This window comes from Procambarus clarkii, chromosome 26, assembly GCF_040958095.1.
Source record: "Procambarus clarkii isolate CNS0578487 chromosome 26, FALCON_Pclarkii_2.0, whole genome shotgun sequence".
Taxonomy (NCBI): Eukaryota; Metazoa; Arthropoda; class Malacostraca; order Decapoda; family Cambaridae; genus Procambarus; species Procambarus clarkii.
This window is the reverse complement of record NC_091175.1, coordinates 40,256,400-40,269,193: the sequence shown is the minus strand read 5'-3', so window position 1 is coordinate 40,269,193 and position 12,794 is coordinate 40,256,400. Positions and strand designations below refer to the sequence as shown.

At 44.4% G+C, this 12,794-nt stretch overlaps 2 protein-coding genes across 2 annotated transcripts; both read right to left on the bottom strand.

The window, feature by feature from the left end:
• Window positions 1-5,080: 5,080 nt before the first annotated feature.
• Window positions 5,081-6,199, bottom strand: LOC123756962 (sperm acrosomal protein FSA-ACR.1-like). Its single transcript, XM_069331656.1, has 2 exons — window positions 5,446-6,199; window positions 5,081-5,313 (listed from the first exon to the last, which is right to left on the bottom strand). Exons 1-2 carry the CDS (start codon window positions 6,197-6,199, stop codon window positions 5,081-5,083), a joined length of 987 nt encoding a protein of 328 aa, XP_069187757.1.
• A 4,715-nt stretch (window positions 6,200-10,914) lies between these two features.
• Window positions 10,915-12,144, bottom strand: LOC138368931 (uncharacterized). The gene is made up of 2 exons (XM_069331655.1): window positions 11,985-12,144; window positions 10,915-11,816 (listed from the first exon to the last, which is right to left on the bottom strand). The coding sequence occupies exons 1-2, from the start codon at window positions 12,142-12,144 to the stop codon at window positions 10,915-10,917; spliced, it is 1,062 nt and encodes a 353-aa protein (XP_069187756.1).
• Window positions 12,145-12,794: the final 650 nt, after the last annotated feature.

Here is a 12,794-nt window from a genome sequence, read left to right as displayed (position 1 = left end):
GAGTGAGGAGTGGTGGGGAGGACGAGGGGACGGGGAAGGGGGAATGGTGGGGAGGACTGGGAGACAAGGGGAAGGTTGCTGTGGCTCAACAACGCACATGCGTTGTTGAGCCACAGCAACGTGTGGCCGGGTACAGCTAGTATTTAATATATCACCAGAACAGCTAGGCTGGCCTAATTTTACTAACCCTAGGTTAGAGGAAGATAATTAAATCAATTGAAATTAATAAATATACGTTAACAGTGAAATAATTTTGATTAAATGAATTATTGTCTCTAGCCAAATTTACTAATCATTTAAACCCCTAAGTTTGTGAAATACATTTGTGAGGAGAATTACCACAATACACTCCACTACTTTACCAGCTGATTTACAGTCCACAATTAAACTTAAATTAAATAAATTCCTCCCACAAGTATTACCCGCAACCTCAGGCAGGTTGTTCACATGAGCTAGGAACAGCAGTGGTCCCAGGACAGAGCCTCGTGGGACCCCACTTGTCACATTCCTCCAGTTTGACGCCTCCTCTCTGGCTGTGACTCTTCGGTTTCTTTCCTTCAGTTACACCCTTACCCTGAGTTCAGTGTTCTCCCAGTTATCCCAGACTGGTTCTCCATCTTGTACAACAGTCTTTCATAGGGAACACTGTCAAATGTTTTTTGAAAGTCATGAAAAATAACATCTAACCAACCACCATTTTACTGACTTATTTTAATAAGCTTGTCATCAAGTTCAGTCAAGTTAGTCAGGCACGACTTTTCATTTCTAAGTACATGCTGGTGCTTTGTCACATAGTTGGGCCTGTCCAGATTCTTCATTCTTAACCTGATTACTTTCTCCAGCACTTTACAAGGCACACTTGTTAAAGACACTGGTCTTTAGTGCCTTCTTTCTATCCCACTTTTTGAATCCTGGGACTATATTTGCCTTTTTCAGACATCTGGGTGACTTCCTGTCTCATGTGTTTAGTAAAAAATATTAAACAATAGGTGGCCGAGTACTTCAGCAGCCTCCTTCAGCAGCCATTGTGATATTAGGTCTGGCTCCATTGATTTTGTCACATCTAGTTCCTCCAGGATTTTTCTCACCTCTTCTATACTGACCAAAATGCCATCCCGTATTTCCTCCAGCCTTTCATCTTGCAGCCTTGGTCTCCACGCTGGTTCTAATGTAAAGACCTCCTGAAATTTTTTGTTGAATTCCACACACACGTCCATATAATTTTATGTAAGAGCTGCCCTTTTTATTTCTGAATCTGAGAACGTGGTCTTGCACTGTCATTTGTCTTCTTAATGGAGACAAATGTTGTTCTAATATTGTCATATCAATAGAACAGATTGATATTTGTTCCACTGGCTCTCCAGATATTTGTTCCACTGGCTCTCCAGATATTTGTTCCACTGGCTCTCCAGGTGGCTCTCCAGATATTTGTTCCAGGTGGCTTTAAGAAGTGTTTGTCTGTCATGTCTGCCAGTTTAACTCTGTATGGCTCATCACCTCCGAGGGGATCCTTATTTATCCAGTCTATTTTCCTATGGTTGAAGTTTCCCCAATATTAGGGTTTTACACACAGAAATCACAATAGCGTGATGCATCAAATGAACAAATCCACAAGGGCCGTGACGAGGATTCGAACCTACGTCCGAGAGCATCCCAGACGCTACCTTAATCGACTGAGCTACGACATGGTCAAGAGAATTGAAATCAGAAGTTCTACTGAACTTACTTGGATTCAGCAGTCTCTCCGAGACACAAACCGTTCATTTGTTCATTTGATGCGTCACACTATTGTGATTTCTGTGTGTAATGAAGTAAGGGCGAAGAGGTTGAACGGCCTATTGACATAGCTCGAGTGCATGGAGAATTGTGTAAAACCCTGGTTTGTGTCATGGAGAGGCTGCAGGATCCAAGTAAGTTCAGTTGAACTTCTGGTTTCAATTCTTTTTGACCATGTCGTAGCTCAGTCGATTAAGGCAGCGTCTGGGATGCTCTCGGACGTAGGTTCGAATCCTCGTCACGGCCCTTGTGGATGTGTTCATTAGGGTTTTAGCTCTTGTTCTGCCTTGCTACACTGATTGATTTTTTCCATTACCTTTTGACATATATTGTCTGTCATATTCTTCGCTAGGTCTTATGTTGTTTGGTGGGAGTTATGAATCACTGCTAGCACAATCTTCACACCTTCCACTGTTGTTATTGTTGGTCACCTTCCTCTGCTAATTTTGCTTTGTGAAAACTCCAGTGAAGGTGTTTCAGCAAGCCTACACTACCTCCGCCTCTGTGTTTTTGTATGTCTATGTGTTATCTGTGTTATATGTATCTATATGTATGTCTATGTCTATATGTTGTGTCTCTGTGTGTCTATCTGCATTTGTGTACATTTCTTTTATGCAACTCATGGCAACTGGGTTGCTTTCATTTTCACCGAGGGAAACTCATTCACTAGGCTGTATTTCCTTGTCTGATAGGGAAAGATGGGTATGGTAAACTGGTCATTCTTTCCTAATCATTTGCACTGTAGCTTCATTAGACTGGGCAGCCCTACTATCTCCTTCTGAAGTATTCTCCCTTACATTGTTAAGCTGGTCCGCATCACTATTTCCCCGTGTTCTTCTCTCTGGTGCCTCATTTGCTTCATTCTGTGCCCTCTTCTACATTCCTCACATTTGTCATTTGTTTTTCTTCTGTCTCCTTTTGCTGCTTCTCTTTTCTTCTTAGACATGTTGTATGTAATAAGTACTGCATGATACTTTTCGTCGATCCTAAATATTTCTCCTCTATCACTATATATTTAACTGGTTTGCTGTTCATATAAATAACTTTCACTGGTTGATTTCTTTCTCTTGGAAACTTACCTAGCCTGCAGAAATGATCCATTTTCCTTGTAACATCCCTGGCTTGAATTTTGTGAAGATTTTTTTTTTTCTTCATTCCGTTCATTGTGTGTCCCATCTAGCCTCTGGTAGGTTGACTATTACTACTGATCTCTTCCTCTTCAACTCCTGTCGTGTACTTTTCATGTCTTTAGTTCGTGTTTACAGCCTCTAACACTGTTTCTTGAGTTATCTTCTTTCCCCCTGAGCCCTTGGCTGACTCACTATAGGTTTAGTTTGGCCTTTCTCCCCAAATCTCACCTACATTCTGCATTTAATTCTGTTATCTTACTTTCTTTGTTGCTCTCCCTTCCTCTTTCACCATTTCTGTTCTGTTCTCTCTCTCTAATTCACTCTTACCTCCCGTTTGCAACTTTATGTCAATCAGTTCTTCTAATTGATTTAAGGTTTCAGTGCCGAGTTCGTCACTATTGTCAAGTTTTACCTTTAGGTCTTTAATTCCTTTGTCTACCATCTCTTGTAATTCTTAAAGCTGCCTTTCCAGGGAAGCTGCATCGGCTTTAAGGGCCTGTACGTCTTCGACACTCCTTCCTGCATTTTTTCTAGTTCCTCACCTCCCACTAGTTCATCTTTTCCCGGTAGTTCTACTATGCTGATGGTCTTCCCCCTGACGCCTCTGATGACATAAACCTTTCCATATGGTTGAGTTTACATCTTTTTAGGACTCTCCATATTTATCTTATCCTTCCCTCTTCAGTGTCCCATTGAAACTCTTGCAACACATAACAAGTAGACTAGCGTGCATGGCTTGTGTTAATTGCATAATGACTTCCTCCTCCATCCGGCACTGACATCGGTGGATACTTCCTGGTACATGCTTCTCTTGGACGCCGATGTTGGTGGAGAGGATGGAGAGGCGGCGGGTGGTTTGTGTAGAGGTCATGTTGGAGGAGGAGGTGATGGAGGAGGATGAAATACTTACCTAGCAGTGCTTACCTATCAATGCCTAAGGGGATGTGAGGTCTAGCCCTTTACACCCTGCCTACTATCCTTGTTGTACCTGTCGTAATATTTACTTTCCTGCCATTCGAATTTCTTTTGGAATTTGGTCTTAAAGTTGTGGAAGGAGGTGGCTTCCACAGCTTCCTTCAGTACCTCTCACTTGTTGACTGCTCGTACAGGGTACGAGAAGTTTTTTTTCATTCCTTCGACTCGTTTGTGTTTCCAGCTTACACCTATGTCATCTTATCCTGTTTTTTCTCAATATGAAAAGGCTATCTTTTTCCACCTTTTCTATTCACCTCAGTATCTTGTATATTGCAATCATGTCCCCCTTCGTTTCTTCTATCCTCTAAGTTTACCCTGCAGTGGTTCACAAGACCAATGTTCCTTTGGCCCAGTCTCTGACTAGGCTTCGTGGTTGGTGGTCTGGTTAACCAGACTGTTGGACGCGGCTGCTCGCAGCCTGACGTACAAACCAAAGCTCGGTTGATCAGGTATCCCTAGGAGGTGTTTATTGAGTTATTTTTTTTAACAGTGAGAAGTCAGTCATGTATACCACTTATGTGTAGTGGAAGAGTGTTGAAAAGTATTATTAGGCCTTAATTTGATGTTGATAGAGTTCTCTCTCAACGTAACTATTGCGTCTCTGCTTTTCAATGAGGCTAATTTGATTGCATCAAATGATGTCAATGTGGCATCCTGGCATGCCTCCTGGTCTAATGTGATGATATTTTCGTGTGCAGATTTGAAACTAGTTCCTGTAATATTTGCTGTGTTAATTATTACTTTAAACCTGTTAGGATTGAAATCCAGCAACCATTTGTTTACCAAGTCCTGAACGTTTTCAAGGTCATCATGTAACTTCCTGCAGTTCTCCTCTGTCTTTACATTGTTCATCAACTTTGTATGATCTGCAAACTCTGACATGTCACAGTTCACTCACTTGGCTGGGTCGTTCACGTGAACTAGGAACAGCAGTGATCCCAGGAAGAAGCCTTGTACGACCCCACTTGTTACTTACCTCCACCTTGAAACACTCTCGCACTGTGACTCTCTGCTTCCTGTCCTTCAGATACTCCCTTACCTAGTTCAGTGTTCTCCCAGTTCTCCCAGCCTAGGCCCCCATCTTGTGTACACCCTTACTCTTACAGATTAAGACTGTTAAATGGTTTTTGACAATCTAGGAAACTACAGTCTACGCGGCTTCCATTTTCCTGATTTGTTTTTAGTAACCTTTCATTACATCATTCATGTTTGTTAGTCATAATTTTCCCCTTTAATTCCATACAGACCTTTTGTTGGTCCTCTCCAGGTGCTCCATCGATCTCCTTTAGGCAGATTACTGTGCTCTCCAGCACTGTGCTCTCCAGCACTGTGCTCTCCAGCACTGTGCTCTCCAGCACTGTGCTCTCCAGCACTGTGCTCTCCAGCACTGTGCTCTCCAGCACTGTGCTCTCCAGCACTGTACTCTCCAGCACTGTGTCCAATCACTTGGGCTGGACGGTAGAGCGACGGTCTCGCGTCATGCAGGTCGGCGTTCAATCCCCGACCGTCCAAGTGGTAGGGCACCATTCCTTCCCCTCGTCCCATCCCAAATCCTTATCCTGACCCCTTCCCAGTGCTATGTAGTCGTAATGACTTGGTGCTTTCCCCCTGATATTTCCCATCCCTTCTCCAGCACTGTATTCTCCAGCACTGTATTCTCCAGCACTGTACTCTTCAGCACTGTGTTCTCCAGCACTGTACTCTTCAGCACTGTGTTCTCCAGCATTGTACTCTTCAGCACTGTGTTCTCCAGCACTGTACTCTTCAGCACTGTGTTCTCCAGCACTGTGTTCTCCAGCACTGTATTCTCCAGCACTGTACTCTTCAGCACTGTGTTCTCCAGCACTGTACTCTTCAGCACTGTGCTCTCCAGCACTGTACTCTTCAGCACTGTGTTCTCCAGCACTGTGTTCTCCAGCACTGTATTCTCCAGCACTGTGCTCTCCAGCACTGTGCTCTCCAGCACTGTATTCTCCAGCACTGTACTCTTCAGCACTGTGTTCTCCAGCACTGTCCTCTCCAGCACTGTGCTCTCCAGCACTGTACTCTTCAGCACTGTGCTCTCCAGCACTGTACTCTCCAGCACTGTGCTCTCCAGCACTGTGCTCTCCAGCACTGTACTCTTCAGCAGTGTGCTCTCCAGCACTGTACTCTCCAGCACTGTACTCTCCAGCACTGTATTCTCCAGCACTGTACCCTTCAGCACTGTGTTCTCCAACACTGTATTCTCCAGCACTGTACTCTACAGCACTGTACTCTCCAGCGCTGTACTCTACACTGCTTGAGAGTGCAGTGCTGGACTCTTCAGCACTGTACATGCCAGATTACTGTACACTAAAACACTGTACATGGAAAACTCGTCAATGATACTAGCCTGTAATTTAGTGCCTACTGTCTATGCCCCTTTTATAAATATTGGAGCTTCTTTCCCCATTTCCAGAATTCTGGAAGAGTTCATGTTTCCAGGATTTTATTATATAATTTATATTACAGGTGCCAGCTTTGGATGATTTTTAGTTCTTGTAGCAATATAATTTTCATATTGCATATCAGCCTCTCCTATCTCTGATGTATTCATATCTGGGGTTTTTAGAGACTCTAATGTCCTCTATCCCTAGTGCTCTATTGTTTTATCAGAATTGTTGTCCTTCGGCTTCCCTGCGTGTCCTGTTGAACCAGAGGTTGTCTTTCCTTGTCCTCCTTCTACTAGAGTGGTGTGAACTGCTCCGTTACATAGACACACTTCCAAGCAAATAAATTCCATCATATCGTCTGCTGTTTCACCGTCCAGTTCTGTTTCCCATTAGATTCCGCAAGGAAAGTCCCTCATCTTACTGTAGCTGCAACATCTGTAATTTCTTGTATTCTTCAACAGTTCTCATTGTCTAACCACAGAGAACTTTGTCCCTATTTTTCGAGTCTATTTCTTTTATTATTAAAATCCCCTAGTATTATATTTTTTCCTTGCTCCACTTGCTACTGTAGCTGCCTTTGATTCAACCCTCAGGCAATTATCGTTTCATAATTTGCAGTAGTGTTCCTTAGGCCTTCTATTATATGATGGGAAATGTAAATCACCGCTACTACTTTCTTCACTACTACTATCACTAGTACATAATCTTGCTGCTCTGATTACTCTCATAGTATTACTTGTTGAAAGTTGCAGTGAAGGTGAAGCAACATGCCTGCACCACCTCCCTTCACCCAACCTCTCGACATTACTTGATATCCTCGTAGGAAGATATCATTTCCTATAACATGCGTCAGACTCGCTTTCGCCTTCATAATCATGCGTGTTCGTCTGCCATTCTTTCCTGTAACTCAACGACTTTATTAGTAGTTCCTTCTTCATTTATGAACATTACATTCATGTTCCTCATCACAAATGGACTTGGATTGTGCCCCCCCCCCCATTACCCCTCACCCTCCCATGAGTGGCATTAGTACATGTAGCAACATTTCGTTGTCTGGAAGGGGAAAAGTCGCATGTCAGTGGTGCCTGATGGAGTAAGAGAAGGAGGAGGAAGAGGAGGAACAGCTAGAGTAGTAGGAGGAGCTGGAGGAGTAGGTCAAGGAGGAGGAGGTGGAGAAGGAGGTGGAGAAGGAGTGGTATCAACAGTTAACAACACCATAGCTACAATAATGTTACACTTAACGAAGGGAACCTCATCAGACTGGAGGCGGACTCTAGACACAACAAGATATTCTTTATTTAAACTTTGAATGACTAATGAAGGCCAGATGTGAAGACTGTGTTGCAGGAGTGTTGTGAACGCTGGTAATGTAAGTGTTGCTGGAGCGTTGTGAACGCTGGTAATGTAAGTGTTGCAGGAGTGTTGTGAACGCTGGTAATGTAAGTGTTGCAGGAGCATTGTGAACGCTGGTAATGTAAGTGTTGCAGGAGCATTGTGAACGCTGGTAATGTAAGTGTTGCTGGAGCATTGTGAACGCTGGTAATGTTAGTGTTGCTGGAGCATTGTGAACGCTGGTAATGTAAGTGTTGCAGGAGCGTTGTGAACGCTGGTAATGTAAGTGTTGCAGGAGCGTTGTGAACGCTGGTAATGTAAGTGTTGCTGGAGCGTTGTGAACGCTGGTAATGTTAGTGTTGCAGGAGCGTTGTGAACGCTGGTAATGTTAGTGTTGCAGGAGCGTTGTGAACGCTGGTAATGTAAGTGTTGCAGGAGTGTTGTGAACGCTGGTAATGTGTTGCAGGAGCGTTGTGAACGCTGGTAATGTAAGTGTTGCAGGAGCGTTGTGAACGCTGGTAATGTGTTGCAGGAGCGTTGTGAACGCTGGTAATGTAAGTGTTGCTGGAGCGTTGTGAACGCTGGTAATGTAAGTGTTGCAGGAGCGTTGTGAACGCTGGTAATGTAAGTGTTGCTGGAGCATTGTGAACGCTGGTAATGTAAGTGTTGCAGGAGTGTTGTGAACGCTGGTAATGTGTTGCAGGAGCGTTGTGAACGCTGGTAATGTAAGTGTTGCTGGAGCGTTGTGAACGCTGGTAATGTAAGTGTTGCAGGAGCGTTGTGAACGCTGGTAATGTAAGTGTTGCAGGAGCGTTGTGAACGCTGGTAATGTAAGTGTTGCTGGAGCATTGTGAACGCTGGTAATGTAAGTGTTGCTGGAGCATTGTGAACGCTGGTAATGTAAGTGTTGCAGGAGCATTGTGAACGCTGGTAATGTAAGTGTTGCAGGAGCGTTGTGAACGCTGGTAATGTAAGTGTTGCTGGAGCGTTGTGAACGCTGGTAATGTAAGTGTTGCTGGAGCATTGTGAACGCTGGTAATGTAAGTGTTGCTGGAGCATTGTGAACGCTGGTAATGTAAGTGTTGCAGGAGCATTGTGAACGCTGGTAATGTAAGTGTTGCTGGAGCGTTGTGAACGCTGGTAATGTAAGTGTTGCAGGAGCGTTGTGAACGCTGGTAATGTAAGTGTTGCAGGAGCGTTGTGAACGCTGGTAATGTAAGTGTTGCTGGAGCATTGTGAACGCTGGTAATGTAAGTGTTGCTGGAGCGTTGTGAACGCTGGTAATGTAAGTGTTGCTGGAGCATTGTGAACGCTGGTAATGTATGTGTTGCAGGAGCATTGTGAACGCTGGTAATGTAAGTGTTGCTGGAGCGTTGTGAACGCTGGTAATGTAAGTGTTGCTGGAGCATTGTGAACGCTGGTAATGTAAGTGTTGCTGGAGCGTTGTGAACGCTGGTAATGTAAGTGTTGCAGGAGCGTTGTGAACGCTGACAGGTGGTTCACTACATATCAGGAGCTATCTTGTCACAGTCGAAAGTTTCTGGGTTCATTTTCAGTATCAGAGTGAGACGTTTTTACACGTTTCCTTACATCTGATGCACCAATTCACCCAGTAGCACCCGGGAGTTAGTCAGCTGTTGTGGGTGGCAATATGTAAAATGCTAGTAATAGGCTTAGAGGGACCTAGTTAAGCCTAATGGGCTTCATCTTTCTGACAGTGACAGACAGGAGGAGCTGTTTATAGTGGCTGAGAATAGATAGTGTCCAATCATCACCTCAAGTCCAGAGTGGATCTGCACTTGGCGAGATGATAGGCACTTCCTCTCGTGTCGGAAATCCGACACACACACACACACACACACACATATAGATATATATATATATATATATATATATATATATATATATATATATATATATATATATATATATATATATATATATTATCTCATTTCTCTTAAACAACAGTCTAGTGTTTAAACTTAATAAAAAAGTATTCACTAGGACTGAATATAATTAACAACACCAGGGGTATAGCCTAACTCTCTATATAAAGATAGATACAAATAGAACCACAAAACATGTATGTGCCACCGGGCACATACGCCACAGAATCATAACAATCACACGAAATGAGTTCTACTGAAGAATTACGATAAGAGTCACGGACGACAGACACCTTATTCTGTCCTAGTGAAAAGCCACAGCAATTCTACAACTCAGGAGTGCTTAAGTTAAGTATCCGACTGCTTTATATTCTGTTACTATTATTTGTGCATTGTATAATATAGAATAAGTAGCCGGTTATTACCCTGAGAAAAACACAAACACAGTGAGTAGCATTTTACTCAGCTCTTTACTACATACACAAATATACATGTTACACGTGTACTTTATATGTTAATGTGCTTATACTAATGTTAAACACTCGGCAGGTAATTGTGAGTTGGAGTTACAAGAAGCTGAGCAGCCCAATATAACTGTGACTTATTGCTACCTCGTTGTTCAAAGTGCGTCCAGGTCGCCGTAACTACGTGGCACTCTGAGGCACTGGGCCACACCCTAATCTGAAGTTGGAAGAATATTATCCAGCCTAATTCGGCTACTACCACCACTCGGCTAAAGCCTACACATGTTTACAAAACTGTAGATAGATTAGCTATAAGTATAATAGTAGATTAGACCACCATATGTTGTATGGGTTTATAATTTAGAATTTGCAACAATAAGGTAAACAAATACTGTTTGTACCATTTTCGCTACAAAGTGGTGCAAGTTGTCCATCCCATTGTGTGTGGTAAGTTCCGGCAGGCCTCGTAGCCTGGTGGATACCGCGCAGGATTCGTAATTCTGTGGCGCGGGTTCGATTCCCGCAAGAGGCAGAAGCAAATGGGCAAAGTTTCTTTCACCCTGAATGCCCCTGTTACCTAGCAGTAAATAGGTACCTGGGAGTTAGTCAGCTCTCACGGGCTGCTTCCTGGGGGTGGAGGCCTGGTCGAGGACCGGGCCGCGGGGACACTAAAGCCCCGAAATCATCTCAAGATAACCTCAAGAAGGCTGAATTATAATATTCAGTCCTCTAACTAAGAACAATAATTCAATATTGTTTAACTAAAAACTAATCAAATAGTTTAATATTCAAGTAACAAAAATTAAAATAAAGTAAACTTTTGAACATTCATAGAATAAAACAATTAAAGCCGCTCGGATTTTCCCACGTCTTAAGCCGGACGTGAGGACGTGACGGGGGAAGATGTCGGGTTAGTTGGTCACTTCCACACACAGCCTCAAGCTGCAAGTTGGACTTGACGAGAGCTGCAAGTTGGACTTGACGAGAGCTGCAAGTTGGACTTAACGAGAGCTGTAAGTTGGACTTGACGAGAGTTGCAAGTTGGACTTGACGAGAGCTGTAAGTTGGACTTGACGAGAGCTGCAAGCTGGACTTGACGAAAGCTGTGAGTTGGACTTGACGAGAGCTGTAAGTTGGACTTCACGAGAGCTGCAAGTTGGACTTCACGAGAGCTGCAAGTTGGACTTGACGAGAGCTGCAAGCTGGACTTGACGAAAGCTGTGAGTTGGACTTGACGAGAGCTGCAAGTTGGACTTGACGAGAGCTGCAAGTTGGACTTGACGAGAGCTGCAAGTTGGACTTCACGAGAGCTGCAAGTTGGACTTGACGTGAGCTGCAAGTTGGACTTGACGAGAGCTGTAAGTTGGACTTGACGAGAGCTGCAAGCTGGACTTGACGAAAGCTGTGAGTTGGACTTGACGAGAGCTGTAAGTTGGACTTGACGAGAGCTGCAAGCTGGACTTGACGAAAGCTGTGAGTTGGACTTGACGAGAGCTGTAAGTTGGACTTGACGAGAGCTGCAAGTTGGACTTGACGAGAGCTGTAAGTTGGACTTGACGAGAGCTGCAAGCTGGACTTGACGAAAGCTGTGAGTTGGACTTGACGAGAGCTGTAAGTTGGACTTGACGAGAGCTGCAAGCTGGACTTGACGAAAGCTGTGAGTTGGACTTGACGAGAGCTGTAAGTTGGACTTGACGAGAGCTGCAAGTTGGACTTGACGAGAGCTGCAAGCTGGACTTGACGAGAGCTGCAAGTTGGACTTGACGAGAACTGCAAGTTGGACTTGACGAGAGCTGTAAGTTGGACTTGACGAGAGCACCAAGCTGGACTTGACGAAAGCTGCAAGTTGGACTTGATGAGAGCTGCAAGCTGGACTTGACGAGAGATGAAAGGCTGTTGTAGAGAAGAGAGTGCATCACTTCCCTCCGGACTTGTCCTTAGTATAGTGTTCTATCTTCAGGGCGAGGGATAGTTTAGTGACTGGGGGGGGGGGGGGTATTATAATACCTTCAACTAGAACAGGGGAGAGCTTCTTAACGATGCACTGAACAGGGCACAGTATTTGCCCAGAACTGGGCACAGTTTCAACATAACACTGAGCACAGTGTTGCACAGAACTGTGCCGTCCAGGTATTGTGCCGTGCAACAAGCTTAAGTGTGGCTTCATGCTCAGGTGTTCAGGGTCCTTGTGGTGTTTCTGTCCCTCTAATTGTTATCTGGTCTGTGTATGTTGTTCCCAGGTTTGCGTCACGCATTAAGTCTTGGCTCTGTTCCCAGGCTTGCGTCACGCAGTAAGTCTTGGCTCTATGTTGTTCCCAGGCTTGCGTCACGCAGTAAGTCTTGGCTCTGTGTATGTTGTTCCCAGGTTTCCGTCACGCATTAAGTCTTGGCTCTGTTCCCAGGCTTGCGTCACGCAGTAAGTCTTGGCTCTGTGTAAGATTTTCCCAGGCTTGCATCACGCAGAAAGTTTTGACTCTGTGTATGCTGTTCCCAGGCTTGCGTCACGCAGTAAGTCTTGGCTCTATGCTGTTCACAGGCTTGCGTCACGCAGTAAGTCTTGGCTCTGTTCCCAGGCTTGCGTCACGCAGTAAGTCTTGGCTCTGTTCCCAGGCTTGCGTCACGCAGTAAGTCTTGGCTCTGTGTAAGCTTTTCCCAGGCTTGCGTCACGCAGAAAGTCTTGACTCTGTGTATGCTGTTCCCAGGCTTGCGTCACGCAGTAAGTCTTGGCTCTATGCTGTTCACAGGCTTGCGTCACGCAGTAAGTCTTGACTCTGTGTATGCTGTTCCCAGGCTTGCGTCACGCAGAAAGTCTTGACT